Raw genomic sequence first — 21,949 nt, 5'->3', positions numbered from 1 at the left:
AAGCAATCTGTTGAAAAGAATGGCAAAATGTGTACCATCAGGGTGCATCTACAATAATGTGATAATAAGTGATTGCTGTGAAGGGATATTCTTTTTGCAACAGATCTTTGCAACATCTTGCAAGCAATGAACTGCATGTTTACTTCAGATGTATCAACTCACAAGTGGCAAAGTATAAAGACAGGCTGTACAAGAATTGCTTGTACAGGCATATTTGCATGAGTGCAAAATGACTTCTCTCAACTCTTAGAAACATACTACTAATTACCCGCTTCACATATGTCTCCATTTCATCTTGGTTTCTTGACAAAGTTTATAGATTACTGAATGAGCTGTATTTCTGAGCAAGTATTTTCATTACAACAGGTATCTTAGCCTGACTGTAGAACAGATGGTATAGTAACAGTAATTGTAGAGCTCTGGTCCTTCCAGAGCAAGGAACATCCCAGACTCTGACACCTAGTACCCTACATTGCCTATATAGGTAAAACTGAGCAGATTAAAAACTCATGGCAGCATGTAAAAGATGGACTGACAACGAAACCATGGAGAGCTCAATTTATCCTTGGAAGAGCTTTCCTAACTGCATCTGTACCATGATACAAAAAGTTCTAGCACAAGGGCTGCCAAGTTAATTCACCCTGTGATCCACCCAGCCCCATACATTTCAGCTCGTAAGTCTGCCAAGAAAGATATCAACAAGAGCGCACCAAGACCATGAAGCTAATTTCACTTGTGCCACAAATCAGACATGGGAAGAACCAGACAACATTGCCAAGGGCTGTATTCATACCAAAGATTCGGACGCGAAAGCTGTCTGGGGATCAGCTTAAATTAATGCTTTCTGACATCGAAGTCTTTCTGAGCAATAACTCATCGCATTAAGAAAAAATTAAACAAAATTAGTATTTAATACAGCACTTTTAACCTAAGAATCTCCCAACACTTAACAGAGGAAAGAGAGGAATAATACTGTCTTGTAGAAGCCAGAAAGATTCTAGACTGAACAAAAATGTTTCTCCTACTTCTGGCTTCACAGTCAATATTATCGGAGCAGTAAGTAACAAGTCTCAGGGTACTGCCTAGTCAGCATCTCACTAGTTGTCTCACTTTGGTCACGCTTGTAAAAGACTATTAGTTGTAATATGTTGGTAACACAAGCTAACAGCTATTTGCTAGAGTTCAGTGTCCCACACTACCACCTACTGTAACTTCAGTCCCTTTTACTATTAGGATCTCACACAAAAGATAATCTGCTCTGTTGAGAAGTACATACATCAGCTTTTCCTAGTGTGTAGAGAGTCTCCAAAATCTTGTGATGTAGCAAATACTCCATACATGGTCCTGTTTCACCTGACTCCCTCTCATTTTCTTCTTGAACTAGAATATCCAACATCTGTTCCAGGTGAGAAGGAATGTTGGTATCAGTCACAGGAGCTTTGTCATCTAAATAGAAGAAATGTGCAATTAAGAATTATTAAAGTATTGTCCTATTCGTAAGTTCAGTTCCAAATTTAAGATTTAAAAACATGACCAGTCATTTAAAGAATCTTATATATAGTATGTAAGTTTTTTTACAAGTCTTAAATTGAATTTTCAGAACTATATCTGGAAATGTAAACTAGAATATGCATTAGGCAGATATCTTATCATGCAATGAAGAAAAGGTGAAACACTAGATTTCAAAACATGCATTAATTACACAGTCAAAACAGAAAACTTGTACAGCCAGAAACCAAGCTTAGGGAGAGAAAGGTTCAACTCTCAGTCTTCCAGTTAGTATTCACCCTGCCTTTATAACTTCCTCTTTGACTCTTCACAGACTATTCTGAAAGCTATAAACAGCCTCTAAGATCAGCTTAATTTGCAGCTTATTGGCTCCTTTACAAACTAAATAACTACATAAACAGTTTTTCTAACAATAACAACACAGAAACCCCAAACTCTATGTTGTTTATGCTTCAAAAGTTTTTAGACTTGTCATTTATACTTTCTGCATTAAGACAGCATTCTATCAAACTTCATGAAGGAAAGGGAAAGACTGATTTCATTATATTAAAGTCATGAAGCTGTTGTGGATTTATGTCACTGGCAGTGGGAGCTGGCATTAACATGTCGTAGAGCACGTCCACACGTGGAGATTTTCCTTTTTATTTTTTTAAGCTAAATTCTACTTGAACAAATATCTCACTAGGGAAATTGTACTACTTCTTATGCAATAATCTAAAAATAACTGTCACTTGCGTGCAAATAGCAACAAGATCACAAGTGATCACAAGAGTGACTCAACAGAGTGATGTTGGTCTCTACCACAACATCCAGTTAGCCTGGAGTGTTTTAATTGAGTTTCCTAGGCATAATTCTGCTCCCACTGCAGAGGACAGGAATATATCCGCTGTATGGAAACTTGTTTTTCACAAGACTTAAAAGCCTGGGAGAGAGGTCAGCTTTTATTCTGTACCACATAATAACAGGTATCAGTTTTCCCCTACCACCCTGCCACTTCTACCTTAGTAAACATCACATAGCATTCCAAAAGATGGGTATTTAGAACCAAGGGTCGAGTTTCAGCTTGTAAGAGTAAATATTGATATCAACAAGATCACCAGTCCTAGACACGAACACAGATTCAGTAGCTACTCTAATACTAAAAACTAATAAGCTTGAAAGTTTTAACAAAATGTATTCTACATTTCCTCACAAATTCACTTTTCAGAACTGTTATAAAAATACCTTTCATAGAAACGAGACACTAAAGAAAAAATACCTAATACTGAGCACACAGAATTCAGATATGTCTGGTAAAATCTATTACCACAAAATTACTTTTGTTAAAATCTTGGAAAGGAAAAGAAAATCCCTGATGCAAAACAATAAAAAGCTTAACTGCAGGGACTACATTTCTGTAGATGTCTGTTTAGATTAAGCAGAATATGTGAAGACAGAAATTGGGTCAGATGTGAAAAGGTACAGTTCTCTACATGGTACTCAGGAAAGCCCTTCCCTCGATCGTTTTTCATGCCTAGTTTTTAAGGGATTAATGGAGGTACACAATATTTTTAATTACTAATTATAATTGTTGGTATTTTTACAAAAAACATGACTCATTTTAGTATTTCTTAATCTTTGCTTTTTAACAACACTGAAATTGGGAATTCTAGTTTTCACAATGAAGAGACAAAACCAGAAAGTTTTCTTTTCCTACCTGATGTCTCTATGTAGTAATGGGTGATTGCTTTCCAGTGGTAAACGAAATCTTCTTGTAATGGAAGGGAAGGTGCGAGCTGTGGGGAAGAAAACCCATAACAAACAAATGAAATAAACATATTTCCTCAGAGACTAAATCAAATTTTATCTTATACTTGGAAGTAAACTGCTGCAGACTAGTGCTAAAATTCTTACTCTGTGCTGTTTTACCTTTAACAAGGACTATGTACAGATAGATCTATACTCTTGTATAGATCTCAGAGTTTTGTCCTGTAGGAAAAAATAATGTTCTTTTACATCTGCTTTTGGTGTCATCTTCCCTTCCTGTATGCTCTGTGCTCCTCTCTCCCTCTGTTCCCTTAAAAATACCGATTAGCTGCTTCATACAGTTTTTGCCATGCCTTTTATACTGCTAACCACAACTTTTAAAATATTTTAGTTTCATTTTTTTGCACATCAGGCCCAGCCCCAGAACCTGATGGTTTGGGGTTTTTTTTAAACAAATATGTTTGTTATTTCATTTCTGAAAGAAAAGGAAGTTTCTTCTTTTCTAGAGGAATTTGGGATGGCCAGTTGGGCGTGACTGGCATTCAGGAATAACATGCTGCAAGAACGAAACATAGCCTCCCACCCAGTCAACATCAGTACTGCTCCTTCCTCACTGAGCTTGGGAACGGGGTGCCCTGCAGCCCATTACACCTCAGGCACAAACAGCTGCTGCACGACAGGCAGCATGTGAAAAAAGAAGGACCGTGATCATTTTACCACTACGCTCTCCAAAATGAGAGTTGAGGCAAACACTGAATTTGTGACCACAATATAAAATGTTCAGAGCTGGTAAAATCAGAAATCATATAGGTTAAACCCCCACCACTCAACAGACCATATGAGGGTCTGTTGCTACTGAGGCCTAATCACACTTGCTTGAGGCTTTTTTTTTTTTGACAATCAAGTCTCCAAGTCATTCTTTTATAGGCAATCGTGAAATAAAGGATTATCACTTGACATGATGGTAGCAGTGAGACCTGTGGGCAAACAGAAAGGATCCCATCTGTAAGTTAGTGTGTCCATTTTTGAAGGATAAGGAGCTGAACCACCCCAACAAGCTACAGAGTGCTTCACAGAATCAGAGTGGCTGAGGTTGGAAGGGACCTCTGGAGGACATCTGGTCCAAGACCTCTGCTCAAGCACAGCCACCCAGAGCCAGTTGCCTAGGACCACGTCCAGGCGGCTTTTGAATATCTCAAAGGGTAGAGATCCCACAACCTCTCCAGGAACCTGTGCCAGGGCTCAGTCAGCCTCTCACTGAAAAAGAAACTACAGATACTACACTTGAGATGAAAAAAACTCTGAATTCCTCTAATATCTCCTCCTAAGGCCCAAAGCATGCCGAGTTGCCTCAGCTCTTGGACAAATAGAAGCACAGAGCTCAAACATCTGTATACTCTTCACTGGGTAATGTTGGTCTCTTTGAAAAAGCCTTGGAAGTTTTCCACATCAGTCTTTTCCTTGAATTTAACGACACTTAAATTTATCTCAGTAAAAACGTAAAGCTCAGTATGTCAACAGCATGCCCTGCTGTGATAAGAAAGTGGAATGCTCATTTTTGATGATCCTTTGCACACAGGACTTTGAAATGCAAGACTTTTTAAAAGTAGCAGTGCTTGGTACCTATCTATGCCTGCATCCTGTGTGGAAACATGCCCTCACAAATGACAACGAGGAAATGAAACTTACATTGCTTATCCATTCCCTTACAGTCTGTGGACTCATTAGGTCTTCCACATTTCCATGGCTGGGCACTGAGAGCAGCACTTTAGCACACCAGTTACCACAGAATAAATATCAGGACACCACACGGGACAAGACTAGTTTATTTTACGATGAAGTTTACTAGGCTATTGAAATTGAGACGAATAACTGAACAAACTGAAGACTGAGCACATGATATTTTGTATTGTGCATCATGTCACACTTGCTGCTGCAGATGTGTATTTCAAGCAATGTAATGATCATTTTGCATCTTTCTGTAACAAAACTATACCAAAAACTTAGTTCTGGACAATGAATGGCACAGACACCACTTTTGAGGAATACCAGGCCTTTCAGACCACTCTATTTCCAAAGTAACATGATAGATAACATTAAAGATTTATCTTTGACTGATGTAATTTTCCTCTTCACTTCCTCTAGCCTCATCTGCCTCGAGATGAATTTACTGCCTCTGAGCAGTGCCAGGAAAAGGATTTCACTTCTCAGCACTGTCAATAATTCATCCACCATGGGAGAGAACTATGGATACAGACATTCTCCCTCCCAACAAATGCCTCCAGGGACTCTTCTCAGAGGTGAAGAGGTAATTCAGGCACGGGTCCTGCCCTTTTTAATTAAAATACTCAGTGATTTCACAGAGTCTACTCTGAACAAGGACTGCAATACAGAGATACCAAACAAAGATACCATTAGTATGTGTGTGCACATCTGCATCTGTGTACTTAGTTATTTAGACACAAAATCTAAGTAAAGACCAAGGCTAAAATACCAGCTTATATGCAAACAAAGCCCAGCACTGGAAAGCATCAGAAAAATGTAAGCTCCCAAACACCTGGTTGACATGCTTTAACCTTACTAGGACAGGTAATTCTAGGATGAAGTTGTAGTTTCTAGTTTAGGATGAATTATTAGCTACCAGCTGAGATGAAATACATGTAACAGTTGCCAGTCTGAACAATCACTCTTTGGTAAAAGAACACATACTCGTATAAAGATTCTGAAGCAAAACAAAACTCATTGTGAAGGCCATTAATTTCTGCTATTTGTCTAATTTGAAGGAATTATCTTAAAAGTGCAGTTATTTTTCACAGTTACACTAATTCATTTTGATGTTATTACATATGTTCTTACTAATTTTGAGCTATCAATTCCTAGTATCAAAAAGTGAAGTTCTTCTCCTTAGGGGAAAAAAACCCAACATCTTAAAGATTGCAGTGTGGGTATTGGTATATCAAATAGCCAAAATTCACTGAATGCTACTAAAAACCAGCCCATTTGAGCAGACATTGATTAGCTCTTCCATCTGGTCCCCAGCTCCAGCAGTCGAGCTTCCTGGGAGTCAGCGAGTGAGTGTTCTCATTTGCAAGCTAAACTTAACACATGCTGCCTTATCATTCTGGTGACAATGCATTACTAATGACTGAACCCCACTCCTTCCAGGAAAAGTGCTGTTCTCAGGAGAACTATAGATCTTTGACCAGAACTATAGTCTGCTCATTATAAAATCTGTCCAAAATACAATTCCACGTAGTATTTAAAAGTACATAGAAATTTTGTTTAGGCAGGAAAAAATCCACAACCTCAAGAGCAAAGAAACCTATAAATATTCAGTATTTAACAGCAATACCTTTGTGCATTTAAAAATTATTGTAGTATTTTTCATGTATACTTTTCAGAAGTGCAATTCAATACTGAAAAGAAAGGAAACAACTGAAGCTGGTGATACCCTGCAACATCTTTCGGGCAAGTTCAGAAAGTAAAGAAAACACTATATAAAAGAATAACAGATACTGTGTGGTCAGAAAAAGAAAGCGGAAACTGGGTCCAAGAGAAAGGAAGGGGAAGTGCAAGCACACTCCCCTGACTGAAGCAAGGAAAGCTACAGCAGTCACTTGATGTTTTCCTTCGATCTTACTACTTTACTAGCGCAAAGGTTTGCCCTGAGGGAAAATTTGAAAAAGGACTAATGCTGGAAGGTTTACTTCATCCCCTCAGCTGGTGAATGAACAGACTTTATAATGGTTACTGCCTCCAAGTATAAAATTAAGACTGCACATGCTTACAAGCCACGCATTAAATTTCATCATCATAAATTGTTAATAGTAGCACAATATTAAAAAAATTAGTAATGTGAGGTCATTACATCAAATAAAGTGGGTTCAAGAAGAATAAATCTTGGTCTGAGCAGTTAATGATTTTGGAGCAGCACCTGTAGCAAGTGACTCAATTTCTTTCAAAGCTCAGTTTTGCCTCAAAACATGAATGGAAAAGAAGCTACTTAGAGCATGTTAAGGTACCAGTGTAAGAACTACAGTGGAATAATAGATTGATAGAGAGGGGTCCCAAAAATGTGCAGCAGACACCAAAATCTAAACCCACTCCCAGATACCAAGAGAGTGATACAAATAATCTTGTTTGACATCAAACTGCAAAATTAAAAACAACCAAAATAATATTTTTCCTGCTCAAGGTACACAGCTGGAAAACATCCTTTTGAGTTCACTATTAAGATGAAACATCTGAACGGCCAAATCAAACACAAACAAAACTCCTTTGAGCACCAAGTAACCACTTTACAAAGTTATTGTGTCTAGGGAAACATGACAAAGAGCACAAGATAAGAGAAAAAATATGTCTAACTTGCTGCTTTGTTACTGTACGCTACATTTTGTATGTTGTTGAGAATGCAGCACTCCTGGAATACGTTTGGGATAAAAGTATATCAGAAATGCATAGCAAAGAAAAAACATCTTGGGGACAGGCCATACATAAACCATCACAGATTCATTGATATTAAAGCCATAAAGCAACAACATTTCTATTCTGCCCTGACGTAAGGTAACAGAACAAAGACTGCAGTCCTCCCCACCATTCTCAACAACCCACCCAACCCAGTTTCAGGATGCTCTTTTAGGATGGTACCACAACGGTGCTTGCTCATATGGATGCTGCAGAGAAATCCAGAAAGGGCAAAAATATCTAAAATACTGGCAGGATTGACATATGATAAGAGGTGGCAAAAATTAGGATTTAGTTGTAATGAAAATCAGGAATATGATTTCACACACTTGGGCAATTTAGGCAGAGAAGACTGAAAGTTTTGGGTTATTCAAGGTAAGAAAAAGTCTTAATAAAAATCAGCTGGTCCCTTATGTTTGCCTCATCATAGTCCTGGCATGAAGGCAATCAAAGAGCGGTACATTCATAAGTGAAGGCCAAATGCTCCTATGTGTATTAGACTCTCAACCTTTGGAACGCCTCGTCATAGTTCACAGAGGTGGCATACTGACGGTAAGTTAACAATGATTATCTAATAACATAGGAACTGTTACTATTTAAAGGCATCTCTCCAAAGTCTGCAAGCCCTGAAGCAGGACAGGAGCACCCTATAAGTGATGTCCAGGAGAAACGACTGGGAAGGGCTACCAAAACAATTCTGATTTAAAGTAGTCCTACCAATGAAAGCTAAGCCTAGGCACTTCAAATGTTTTTAAGTGTCCAGCTCAGCTGAAAACCGTTCAGCCGCAGCTGAACTCTTCTGGGAGGTAGGCTCCCAAAACCTTTGAGAATTTGTATCTTAGTTACCAGTTCAGTTGCTGATATTCAGGGCTCAGAGTCCACCTGAGGCTGCATGAGCTATACTTACTCCACAGCAATAACAGCAAGTAAAAAAAATGCTCCAAATTATCTGCATTCTGAAAACAGCAGGCAGCATCAAGGTGGGCTTACCTAAGATTTAGGATTTACACCAGTTTTCATTTTCAGAGTGGCAAAGCTAAGTAGCCCACACACTTCAGTTCAAGAGAAAATGAAATACTGATCTAAAGTCACATACAGCCCCAAAACTGGTTAAAAGTTTCTATTTCCCAGTTCTGTGTTTGACTTACTACGTCAAACTTCCTAGCTGAAGTAAGAGACATTCTTAACATCCTCTTGCTTTTGTGGTTCCATATTTCACTCCTAGCATGTGGTGCTCGGTATTTCTCACAACCCTGTAAATGCAATTTAGTGCAGTATTTGTTACCAGGAGATCCATCACAGTGGTGTTAGCAGGATGAAGCAATTCTAAAAGAGACACTAGAGCTGAGCAAAGACATACAGCATGTTGTTTGATAGCAGTCACTTGCAAAATGAGGTTATTGATCTGCTTCTGTTTTTTGGGGGGGGAGGTTTAAATTAAAAAATATCATCTAGTCCCTACGATCTCTACTTTTCCCCTTTCCTATTCAGTTCATTCATTTTCCCTAGTTTTTTATGGATCTCAAATAAATGCAGCTCTTTTTGTTATTTTTTTTTTAGACATCAATAATGTAAACATTCTTCTAGGAATAACTTTTGTAGATATCTTGAATTGATAGGCCTGAAAGAATAACTTCTCCTCCACTCCTGCATATCTCAGTCAACCACTCTTATTCAAAATGTGGCACAGCTCACCATAACAAGATTTCTTTAGTCAGGCACCCCCTAATTTCTGTTTCTCCTCAATGAAAGCACCGTCTGTTGAAAGCATTCATATGTGGTCATAGAGAGTTTTCAAATAAGTCGTTTCATCATTATTTAAAATACTCCTTTCCAATTGCTACCCTACCACTAAAAAAGCAAACTAGGAACCTGCAATTAATTAATACATGCTTGCCTTTAAAACCTGAATAGTCCTGCTCAAGACTGCAGAACGACAGGCACGCATAAAGTCAAGCATATGCTTAAGTATTTGCAGCATCGAGGCATACAGTAATGTACAAAGGGGTGCCCCTCACAAGAGGCAGGATTTTACGTGCAGGCTCTTTTTTCAACCCTTTGAACCTTCTTCCTTTCACACTTTCCACCCTCGCTTCCAGCAGTATTTCATTGCCCGTTTTCAGCACCTAACCAAAGTCGCACCTCTTCTAGCTCAGTCTCGTAGGTACCTTGGCTTACCGAGAAAGGCGCCGGGAGCCAGAGGCATCACTACCAGGACCCCACCCCACCGAAAAGCAAAGGAAAATAAAACGTGCAGGCAGTAAATGGGTCCTGAGAGGCGAGCAGCTGAACGCGGCCTACAGAAATGGCAGCTTCAGAACCAGGCCCGCTGCCCTCCTCTCCCCAGCGCGGCGATGGGCACAGACGTGCGGGGTCCGCGATGACCCCGGCTGCAGGTACCGCGCCCCCTCGCCCTCCCCTCCCGACCCACCTACAACTGAAAAAGAAACCAGGGATGCGAACGCCGGTTTGACAGTGACAACATCACACAAAAGCACCGGAGGCGGCGACTGCTGTCTGCTGGCCGCGACAACAAGAAAATCCTGAGAAGTTCCCTGAATACACCTCTCTTATTTGTTTCGCAGAGAGGAGCCGGGCCGAGCCCGGGCTGCCCTCAGGCCTGGCGGGGGGCGCCGGGGCCCCCCGGGAGCGCAGGTTCCCGGTGGTGACAGCCCGGAGGTGGCTCCCGATAGCCGATGGGGCCGAGCCGGGGCCGCCCGGGTCCCCGCGGAGCCCCGGGCCGCGGCCGCTCCCTCCTCTCCCGGCACCTCCGGCTCCCTTCCCTCCCCTCCCGGCTGGGCGCGGGGCCGGCCGCTGGCCCTGGCCCGCCCGGCGCCTGCCTCCCTGCCCCGCGGCAGGGGCGAGCCGGGACCGGCCGGGCCGCGGCTGCCGGCGGATGTGCCAGTTCGGCGGGGCCCCTGGCCGCCGGCGCTGCCCCGGGGGAAGCGGCGGGGAAGGGGCGCTGAGGGAGCGGGCCGAGCCCCCCCACCCCGCCGCGCCGCTCCTCCCCGCGGGGCCCGCTCGGCGGCTAGGCCCGGCTTGCATCCCCGGCGCGGCGTGGCCGGGCCCGCCGGCGGCCTTACCGCCTCCACGGCGTGCTGCAGGATGGAGGTGAACTTGGAGAACATCCTGTCCCGCGACTGGAGCAGCCGCTGCCGGGAGGACCGCGAGAGCTCCTCGATCCGCCGCCGCCGCTCCAGGGTGAGGGCTGCATGCGGGGGCCTGGCCGCGGGGGATCGGGCGGGCGGGCGGCCGCCGGCTCTGCCTTTCCCTCCCCGGCGGACACCGTGGCACTGACACCGCCGGGCTGCGGCGCCGGCTGCCGAGGCTCCGGGTGTCCGCCCCGGCGCGGCCTGCAGGGGCCGCCACCCTCCGCACACAGCCAGCCACGCCGCGGGGAGGCCCCGCGCCGCACCGCCGCGCTCCGCCCGAGGCCGCCCGACCCGCGGGCCTGGGCGGCCGCGAGCGCCGTCCTGCCTCCCTCCCTCCCGCCCCGGCGGGGACGCCGCTGGCCGTGCCCTCGGCTTTGTCGATGGCACCGGGCCGCTTGTGCCGGGCCTGCCCGGGGCAGCAGCGACTCTCTGCCGGCCCCTGTGCGCGGGCAGTGCGGGGCACGGCCAGGGGTGGGAGCGGGCAGCGAGCTCGGGGTACTCCGAGCCGGCCCCCGCACCTCGAAAACTATTCAGTTTTGGGCACCTCAGGACAAGAACATTGATGTGCTGGAGCGTGTCCAGAGAAGGGCAACGAAGGTGGGGAAGGGTCTGGAGATCAAGTCTGATGAGGAGCGGCTGAGGGAGCTGGGGGTGTTTTAGCCTGGCAAAGAGGAGGCTGAGGGGAGACCTTATCGCTCTCTGCAACTGCCTGAAAGGAGGCTGTAGTGAGGTGGGGGTTGGTCTTTTCTCCCAGGTAACAGGACAAGAGAAAACGGCCTCAAGCTGTGTCAGGGGAGGTTTAGATTGGATATTAGGAAAAAATTATTTACTGAAAGAGTGGTCAGGCACTGACACAGGCTGCCCAGAGAGGTGAGGGAGTCACTGTCCCTGGGGGCATTCAAAAAACATGTAGACATGGCATTTCAGGACGTGGTTTAGGAGGCCTGACTTGATCCTAGAGGCCTTTTCTAACCTTAATGATTCTGTGATTCTCTGACGGCACCTCCCAGGCAGGGGGCGAGGGGAAGGGGCACCCACCACCCATGTCTCTGCCCAGAGGCCTGCTAGCAGGTCTCTGTGTCTACATGTGCCATTCAGGTTTGTGAGGTCCTGGCTGGCTGCGGTCCCTCTGGGGCTTGCAGTGTACCATGGCATGAGAGGACTCGTGGCATTATGCACATTATCTGTTTCACTGCTGCTCTTTTTTTCCCCAGAGCTTTGAAGGAGACAGAGAGGGCTTTATTCTACCTCTAAGCCAAATGCTTCTGAGAAAAAGATCCCTGTCATTGTCCTATGCCATAGGAAAAGCAGAGGTGAGGTGGGGTGAGCAGAGGTTATAGATGTAGCTGGTGGGTGGTGTGATGTTTTGGTAACAGCTACAATTCATGGGATAGTGTTTGGGTGCTGGGCAAATGGAAGTAGGGCAACAGGATTGATTTGGCACTGGGGAAGCATAGTGAAAAGTTGGATAGGTGACAGACCAGTATGGGAAAGGGAAGAGAACCTGTAGTACCTAAATGGAGAAAAACTTTCTCATTAATTTTTGGAGATGAATGAGCACCATCTTCCTCATGTGCTAGGAGCAAGCAGAGAGATGAATCAAAAGACAGAACAAAACTACTATTTAACAGCAGTGTTTTAAATTGTGTCACCTGGGAAGTCTTACTGTGACTGTTGATCTTGTGACAAAGTCTTACTAATGATTCTGCTGTACTGATTGTTGTTACTACCTCCATCCTTTGCAGGCACAGAGAGCTACAGTCCAGGTACTCATGGAAGTAAATACTAGTTGTATGTGGACACCTTTGCTGAAGCGGCTAAGGAGCAGAGCTAGCTATTTCCTTCTTAAAATCCGGATGTGTCAAATAACATAAATTTAAAAGGTAATTATGTTTTTTTAAAAATCTGCTTATTGGGGGTTCATCAAGTTATAGTCTATAGATGTTCTTAGGAAATTTAAAATTTTGATGTGGGTAGTTGTGGGATGAAACATATGTACCACCTCTGCGTTTAGGTAATTATTAACTGGATGGATGCTGCATTTGGAAGGTGCCTGTCTTCTATGATTTAACATAAAAAGTTCTATTAGACTTAAATGTGCTTTAGGAGACAAACCCTTCTTCAGGTGAATTTAAGTGGTGTCTACTATAGTTTTACAATTCATTCAGATTATTATTAATATTTATGTATATTTTATATGTAAATACTTATCTTTATTTGTTATATTATAAGTACAGTTCGGCAGCTACATCCAGCCTGTTTATATGGTTTGTATTGCAGGTTTGTATTGCTTTTATTAAAAAAAGAAAAACAAATGCGGAGTTGTAGGTTTGAATGCGAACACGTTGTCAGCAAGTGGGCCGAGTAGTGGTACATCTTTTTTCCCATCAGTGTGAGGGTGTTTGCTGTGTTAATGGGGACATTCCCATTCTCTCACCACAGATACCATTTTGGGGCCTGCATCCTTTGTGAAGAAAATGTGGATTTAAGGCACAAGTGCTTGATTAAGGTGTCTAAGAGAACATTGTAATTTAAAATGCTCTTTGCACTCCATTTGTTTTTGCAAACGTCTTCTGGGTGTGCCTGGGCCTTCCCATCTCTGAGCAGCTTGTATGAATAAAGGAACAGTAAGGTACCATGAAGATGTAAAAGGAGACAGTTTTATAACAGTGAACGTGTTCCTAAGTGTATTTCACAATTCATGAAATCATAAGTCATCTCTTCACAGATGGTGAGGTAAAGATTTTCTAATGCTTGACAGTATCTTATTATTCTAAGAGTGCCTGATGTATATAAAAACTTTTTTTTTATATATACAGAACGTTTCATTGTGGTTGGAATTCAGGTTTTAGTTGTAAAAATTACTTACTAGGACTCCTCAATATGAAATGCCTTGCAGTAAAGGAAACAAAGAAAGTATCACAATTCTATGATTATCCCTAAGCTTATTAAGCAAGTTGAGTCTCTGTAAATAACCCTGCATTTACTTACCAATACACTGAGCTTGAATTTGTAGCCATGCTGCAGAATCCAGTCTGTGGTGCAAGTGATATGGATGGATAACTAAACAGATATGGGGATTTTATGCTCTGTTTTCTCCCAGTTTTATGCTCCCAGTTTTCTCACTGCTGGGTATATTAGATAAATACTGGCAGACCAGTAGTAATGCCACTCACTGGAAACTAATGGAAAAATTATTTCACCATGTCAGTGCAAAAGATCTTAGCTGAGGTTACATTTTATGTTGATACTTCGTGTTCTCATTGGAGATGTTTCATCTGGAGATTATTCAGTTACTGACAGGCCTCCGATGTCATGTAGTATGCAACAGTATATCTTCACCTGCTGATGCTTGATGTTGCTTCCACTGAAATAAACACAAGTATTACTACTTATTTTAATGCTTTTGAGATCAGAGTTCTGCTGGTTTGGCATTGGGGTGTTTTTTTTTTTGGCAAGGTAGTTCTGGTTTTGGTGTGGCACATGCGGTGAGTTACTGTTTTGCTTGAATGTGAGTTAAGACACAGCCTGAAAGCAAGGCTATTTTAATTGATAGAGCTTTTGGGAACTTTTATCCTTCTTACAAATTAATGAAATTGTCTAGATTAAATCAATTTAAATGGAGTGAGACAGTGAGATAATGTGCTAGCCTTTCTATCTGAAAATCTCTCTGCTATTTCGACGGATGGCACCAGGCCAGCCTCTAATGGATGTATTTGTCTACATTACAGAAGAACTTCCTGCAGCCTGGACTTTTGCTTCAGAGAGGTTGAGGATTTGGCAGGTACATTTTTGCACCCCAGAATGAAAACATGCTAGTAGAGCTATGTGTAATACCTATTTATATTCTGCACAGGAATTTACTGTGTTTATAATAACCAGATTGACATCGATGTTTTCAGTGACTACTTGGATGAAATAAAGAATGAAGTGTTAGTGGCTCAGCATGATCTCTGCTTTTGAGAAGGGCTAAAGAGATGTTTAATATCAGCTTCATACCTTTCTGATTCTGGGTTTTAGTGTAGAAAGCAAGCATTCTTTGCATTGGCTATGAAAGAACATACAGCGGGATTGAGGTCCAGACTATACTTCACCCAAGTTTAATCAGTGTCTTGCATGTAGCATCATATGTGCTTCTGTTCGCTGTAATTTTCCATCATGAAATTTCTGTTTGTGCTTTCAGCTGCATGCAACACCTCTCTTCTTGCTGATTTGCTAGTATGTAATCGGCTCGTGCAGCATTTTTCTGAAATCCCATTTTCAGGCATTTACTGGTCTGCGCTTCCTGCTCCGCATCTGCACATCTACTCCTGTAGAGACGTTCATTTGTGTTCTGATGGGTTATGACCTTCCTAGTCATTAATCTATCAACTGATTGCTTACCTGTCGCATCTGCAAGTGTCTTTTTACACCATCGCTCAGTGCTTCTGTGCAAGAGACAATACTGGGCTGGATGGACAAATATGCATGCCCAGCAGGCTATTCCCTATGTTTGTACTTGGGGTACGCTGTCTGTACTACCCTGCTTTAGCTTGTGTAGTGGGTTGTGAAGGAGACCAAGAGGAGGTAAGAAGTACATGTTGTCAGTGAAATGAGACATTTGTTTTCCAAACACATCATGTTTTCCTCAAATGTTTTTATTCCACTGGAAGCATTATAATCCAAGCTTTCCTCTATAAGTGAATATATAAGTGTTCTGCCATAAGCTATCTGCAAGTGTTAGCATACAATAAATTATTGAAAACAGATAAAATACTCTCAAATATTATCAGTCAGAGCTTAGCCAATTTTCACTGAAGCCTGCAGGTTAGCAGGACCACAAGTTTACTTGTTTGTGTGGTAGTGGAAGCTTGAAGCAAAGAGATTAAGGATAAACTTCTGGGTTTATGCCATGTTGCAGCTGTAATGACTGCAAGAGTCTGACTGTGGTATAAATAGACAGAAGACTGGATTTTGCCCCAAAATATTGGAAAAAAAATAATTGAGTGGTCCAGCTACCATAAATTGGGTCCCTCCATCATTTGTTTGTGTACCTGCAGAGAGGGAAATGTAGCACCCAGAATCTGTGTGTATTTCTGGAGACAATTTTGGTGCTTAGTCTTGACCCTAATAAGAGATTCTGAGTAATTTTCAGATCAGCTCTGACTGCGTTGTTTGTTTTCTAATGCATAATAAGATTTCATTGTTACTCATATCTTTGGATTTAGGGCTATAATCTTTTAATCCCTAAAATGTCATCAGATAATCTGTTTAATCATAAGCAAAAGCTGATCTTGATAGTCAATATGAATTTTGCAAAATAGTTTGGGCACACTACTACTATGCAAGTGTAGAAACTTTCAGGTCTTTCTTTAGCATTAGTCCACAATTAAAAGTAGGTTTTTGTCAGAGTTTCAATTCAGATATCTTTGTCTTGAGGCATACATGAAATCTTTCATGGAGCCTGATATTACCAATTTTGGCATTGTAAAATGTCTTAATTTTGAAGCAAGTGTCCAAAATATTTGTGACGCAAGGTACTCGGTAGTGGCTTCATGATTAATTTTAAATTATTGATAGCACAGTTGTCTAGAAAGGCCCAAATACTACTGTCACGGCAGTGTAACTATCCCTAGAGTTACATGACAAAAGTCCAGTGGTGTTCTTAAGTATTTTGTTACACCAGGAAGGTGGCCAGTAAGTCCTGTGAGTTCTGTTCATGGCGTCTTGGTAGGAACCAGCTCTCACCAGCAGCGGGTACAGATGACCTGGTTTCATCTCTAGGACACAAGCCGCAAGGTTCCCTCATGGCTCTTTTTTTGAGGGAAGAAATAACCCTATGTATCCTGTGTAGAATGGATTAGTGTATCAACTAGAACTGTTACCTCTGGGCTTAACTGCTGCATGTTACTGGGCTTGCAAAAGCTTTGGTTGCTACACATGACTGCCCATCACCGTAGCAGTTCATTTGTCCCACTTGGTCCTCAAATGATGTTATCTGAAGTTACAGGACTCGTTTGAGTTTATGAAGACATTGACTTACCCCTGTGGCTATTACATCGCACATGATATTTGCATCTTTGCAACAACTAATTCCCAATGAATTGAGGAAGGTTCATGTATTCAAAGACTGGCCCTTCTTGACGACTAACTGAATTCTTGTGTGGTTCCCAAAGAGGTGAGAGTGACCCTGTACATCACCATTGCATTATTTTACCTGTAGGTGAGGGTGGAGGGAGCCATCTGAACACTTCCAGTTAGAATTTCATTCTCAGAAGCTCTCCTCTGAGCCAAACTGCATTTCCAGAAAAAGTATGATCCTTTGTAATTCTTTCTGAGTCATCAGCCCTGTAGGGTCGGGCATCTGGACTTGGGCAAAGCCCTTAAGGAACTGACCTGGAGGCACTACTGACAAGCAGCAAAAAAATTTAAGTCTGTAGTAGACCTAGAGTTATCCAGAAATGTTTCTGTTGCTCATCACTGTTCTTTTGCCTCAGGCTACTTTGGACTAGGTTGACATTCAGTCCCTGTGTTGTGAAATGCTGAAGTAAGCAGATCTGTGTTTGTAATATGCCTAATATAATGGAACCTGTTCCTAATTAGATCTGGGAGGGGTGCTATAATGCACTGTCCTCGATTCCTGCCTGGCAGCTCATGTGCCAAGTGAAGTTTTTACATCCATTTAGTTTCTCTGGTGTTATGTTCAGATGCTGTTATCCCCAGTCTGTGGGTCTCCCAGGAACTCCCAGGCAGTGGCATACTGAGCTGGTATTTGTACAGCTGGGGTGCCAGGCTGCTGCATCAGATATGTGCAGTCTGCATTTCCTTCTCCCTCCCCAGCAGTAATAACTAGGCAGCAGAAAGCCAATTGTTATATTTGGCATTACAGGTACAGCATACGTCAAAATTCTGTATTCAGACGTAGAAGTCTTGTACTAGCATTAATCAGTTGCCATGAGTCGTTGCAAAACAGTTCATCCCAGTGCTAGATCATAGCCCGCAGAGGGCAGCCTGACCTCGTGTTTTACTCCAGCAATGTGCTCAATTGGAGAATTCAGCCATCTGCTGGCATCTCTATCAGTGTGACTTGCTGTGGAATAAACAACTGAATGTTGTGGAGAATTAGCATCAGCCCTAAACGTGAAACAGATTCAAAAGTGGACAAAAAAAAATTAATCACTTGACTAAATTAAACCTTCTGGTATTTTTTGTTTTTAAACATAGTGAAAGAAAAAAAAATGCATGAGAAAACTCGGCTAGACCTGAGCGTTAAATATCTGACATGTACAAAAGATAAGTTTATTATTAGATGTCAATAGGCAAGAGAAAGAAAATATCTAGAATATGTGTGCCTGAATACATTGGATAAGGCTAACAGGAGAAGAAAAGTGGTTTTCATTTTTTTCCAAATCTCTTCAGGAATCTTTCAAGAACTGAGTTACTGTTATCATGACTGTAAGACTGCCTTTGGCTGGATGGCCCATGTTCTTTCCCAAGTGTGTCCTGAGTCCTTGTGAAACAGCCATCACAATTTCAAGGACATTTTGTCTAAGAGGATGTGTCTAGCTGGAAAACTGATCCGGGCCAGGTTTGGGACTAGGGGTTGCTGTCTTGACTTAGTATGATAAGGAACAAGATATTCAGTTCCTGCAAAAGAGCCAGTGCTTTGTGTCTCTTAAATCAAATTGCATCTGCCAGCTAATTAAGGAATGATCTTGATATGCTCTGAAGGGAGGCCTGTCCGCTTCTATAATTCTCAGCCAGGGGGCCCTGCAAAACAGTGTTCAGAGGAGAAAATAAGTATAAAGAAAACAGTATTTGAGGAATTATGACAGCCTCAGCAACATCTCAGTTCCAGGAGTACAAGAACAAACCTAAGCACCTCTTATGATCAGATGTCAAATTACTCTCTGATATACTTTACCATTGATGTAGATGATTAATTTCTTTGGTCTCAAACTTTCTTCCCCACATAAACATGGCTGTTTACAGCAGAATGCATACGCTTCTCAGGAGTTCAGCTCACTGCAATTGCAACTGCAGGTTAATTTTTGCTTCTGATTCCTAAAACTTCCTCCATATATAGGAGTGCTGAGAGATTCTGACTCTGCTTTATTAATAATATTCTTTGCTGTTCTTCCTATGTTATTCATAAACATCTTTGCTAATATGAACATTGACCAAGGAAATATCTGTCATGTTTTACATTAATAGCATGCTGTAAAAGTTAATTTACATAAAAATGCTTGCACTTTTAACTAACTCTGATTGTCTAATTTAATGCAGTTTGGCCACAGCAAATTATTTAGGGTAAAGGGTAAGGTAGGCCACACAGTGAGATAATGCCCTTACTTGATGCAGATCTAAAAACTCTAATTTATAATTAACAACACAGGTAGTTTATGGGATTGTCATTATATCTCCTGTAGGCATGCACTAAATACATAATTAGAAGAAAAAATAATTTAGGAGTCCAGATTCACAGCTCTTAGTCATGGTACATACTTAATCTGTGAGCCTGTGAGAACCTGATGCAAAACCCGATGACATTTCTGACTCTGAGCTCTTTGTTGGGATCTTCCTAATAAGGATACACACGCAGGGGTGATGCTGAAGTTCTTCAGCAGTAAATGCTGGACAACATTTAGCTGATCTTTCCAAACCTGACTCTCAGAAACTAATTTGTCATTTTGGCCCTTGTGGCCTAAGTTGCCACAGGTACGTTAGCCATTTTGGTGCAAGAGCAACATAGACTAGATATTAACAGGCTTATTTGAGGGGGCTTTTCCTTAGCTGCTAGGACTGCCAATATTTCTTGGTTATATAAAACCTATAGCATTTATGTGACAGCATGATCTTACATGAACTGAAAATAAAATGTTGGGTTTTTGAGTCTAGTAGTCAGTACTGACTTGGGATAACATAGGTTTAATATTATAATTTTTGCCATAAAAGTACATATACCACAGACAAACATGCAGGGTTGGATAACATGCAGAGGATTAAGAAAATTGGGTCTACACAATAAAAAAAAAGAGGAAGATGACTTTGGGCTTTGTCTCGCTCAGATAAACTTTCTAACTTTTTGATTTTTTTCTTTTCTTTTGTTTGATCATTAAGTCTCTTTATGTATATTTGTGTTATTTGGGAAAAAAAAACTTCAGTAAAAATTTCTATTAATATTTAGCGTGAGTAATTTGGAGCTCAATTCTCCATTGAAATATATAAATTAGAACTTTTCTCCAAAGAGATTAGTGGGAGCTGGCCTTGAAGTTCACTGAAATCAGTGAAAGGCCATGTATTTATGTGAACTTGCTGTGCAGTACTAATTGCAGACTGTAGTAGGAGTCTTATATTGAAAGTAAGAGAGCTGTCTTGCTTTCATGTCATTCATGTCACAGAGAACTATTTACTGTGAGCTTATTAAAATTCTGATTAAATCATAAGACTTAGCAATGCTGTAGATTTTGTTCCTTTTTTGTATGACTGCTATAGATTTGCTTTCCCTGAGAAAGGAGCTGGTGGAGTTATGGTGGAACATGTGATAAAAATTTGTAGAAAAACCCTGTAGTTTCTGTCATTCTTCAGCATCCCAGTTTTGCTTCAGTGAAATACAGTTAAAAAGATTATTCAGGCCAGGCCTGGCCATCCTTGCTCTTTGCCTTGTTCACAGAAGCTGCTCTTTGAAGCCTACTTCTGTAAGAATTTGTCTTTCGCTCCAAAAAAACCCCTAACTTTTGTCACAATGACCTGATTTCAAAAGGAAACATACTGTGTTGTGCAAAGATGGGTACATTCTGACTGACAAGTTATCTGCATCAGACAAAGATGTAATGCTGGCTGCTACCTGCTTTTTCTTCCATGCTAAGTTATTCTTCCCTGATTTTAATTAAAAAATAAAAAAGATTTACATACAACTGATGGGATCTTAATTACTTTTAAAGCTGCTATCCTACTTTTGTATGTGACAAACTGGTTCAAAAGTGATGAGGGAAAAACAATGAGATTATAATCCTCATTTTCCTTGGAACTGATGCTAAAAATATCAGTAGTTTATATCTTCTCTTTGAGGGGATGGGGAGAGGGTAGGGAGAAGGGCAGGGACCGGTACCAGCAAATTGTTGGAAAGCCAAAGCACAAAACTTGCAGTGAGGTATACACGTATCCAGCATGTTGCAAAGCTGGTACAGTGCCCCATGTTAGGTCTCTGAGGCTTGGTCCAAAAGGTACTGAAAAGCAAAGGGACCTGCTGTGCAGGTGTCGTGATTTAGCCCCAGTCAGCAACCAAGCCCCACGCAGCCGCTCGCTCACTCCCCCCGGTGGGATGGGGGAGAGAATCGGAAGAGTAAATGTGAGGAAATTCATGGGTTGAGATAGAGACAGTTTAACAGGTAAAGCAAAAGCCACGCGTGCAAGCAAAGCAAATCAAGGAATTAATTCACTCCATCCCATGGGCAGGCAGGTGTTGGCCATCCCCAGGAAAGCAGGGCTCCATCACGTGGTAACAGTTACTTGCAAAGACAAGCACCATCACTCTGAACATTCCCCCCCCCTTCTCCGTCCCCCAGCTCTGTATGCTGAGCATGACGTCATTTGGTGTGGAACATCCTGGGGTCAGCTGTCCCAGCTGTGTCCCCTCCCGGCTCCTTGTGCACCTGGCAGAGCCGGGGGAGCTGAAAAAGTCCTGGCTGGTGTAAGCACAACTTAGCAACAACTGAAACATCTCCACATTATCACCGCTGTTTCCAGCACAAATCCAAAACATGGCTCCATACTAGGTACTGAGAAGAAAGTTAACTCTATCCCAGCCAAAATGAGGACAGCAGGTCACGAGTGGGGCAATGTATTGGCTGTAAGAGTTCAGTAAAAATGATTAATGTTTTCACATTTCGAACTCAGGAATCCAGGCTTCAGTGGGTTAGCTGGACATTATCATTCTTTTGAATTCTCAGTTTGTCTAAACCCAGTTTACTTAATGGAAGGAAAACCAGATTTTCTCTTACATATTCACACAGTGGCTAAGTGGCAGCAAGGTATGCTGCACAGAGAACACAGTCCAATATTTAGAATACCTGAAAATGCAGGTTCTATTCTTTGCC

The 21,949-nt window shown here is 42.0% G+C and overlaps 2 protein-coding genes across 5 annotated transcripts in view; one reads left to right on the top strand and one right to left on the bottom strand.

Moving 5' to 3' along the window:
• Positions 1-10,937, bottom strand: part of FHIP2A (FHF complex subunit HOOK interacting protein 2A) — a 35,982-nt gene extending 25,045 nt beyond the window's left edge. For 2 of the 3 annotated variants that reach the window (XM_064464216.1, XM_064464217.1), the window contains exons 1-3: positions 10,803-10,937; positions 3,206-3,284; positions 1,277-1,446 (exon numbers count right to left, since the gene is read on the bottom strand). In XM_064464216.1, coding sequence (XP_064320286.1) covers positions 1,277-1,446; positions 3,206-3,284; positions 10,803-10,847 — 294 coding nt within the window. In that variant the 5' untranslated portion in view covers positions 10,848-10,937. Of the gene's footprint in view, positions 1-1,276; positions 1,447-3,205; positions 3,285-10,150; positions 10,242-10,802 lie in introns of those variants that run through there. The other variant, XM_064464218.1, reaches the window with a different exon arrangement.
• A 229-nt stretch (positions 10,938-11,166) lies between these two features.
• The window catches only part of ABLIM1 (actin binding LIM protein 1), a 225,415-nt gene continuing 214,632 nt past the window's right edge, over positions 11,167-21,949 (top strand). The window contains exons 1-5 of one of the 2 annotated variants that reach the window (XM_064464224.1): positions 11,167-11,468; positions 12,086-12,184; positions 12,617-12,754; positions 13,314-13,503; positions 14,603-14,655. In XM_064464224.1, the coding sequence (XP_064320294.1) occupies positions 13,484-13,503; positions 14,603-14,655 (73 nt within the window). In that variant the 5' untranslated portion in view covers positions 11,167-11,468; positions 12,086-12,184; positions 12,617-12,754; positions 13,314-13,483. Of the gene's footprint in view, positions 11,469-12,085; positions 12,185-12,616; positions 12,755-13,313; positions 13,608-14,602; positions 14,656-21,949 lie in introns of both variants that reach the window. The other variant, XM_064464219.1, reaches the window with a different exon arrangement.

This window comes from Phalacrocorax carbo, chromosome 12 (assembly GCF_963921805.1).
Source record: "Phalacrocorax carbo chromosome 12, bPhaCar2.1, whole genome shotgun sequence".
In the NCBI taxonomy this organism is placed as follows: Eukaryota; Metazoa; Chordata; class Aves; order Suliformes; family Phalacrocoracidae; genus Phalacrocorax; species Phalacrocorax carbo.
Note: the sequence above shows the minus strand (reverse complement) of the source record. Positions and strands in the feature narration are given on the sequence as shown.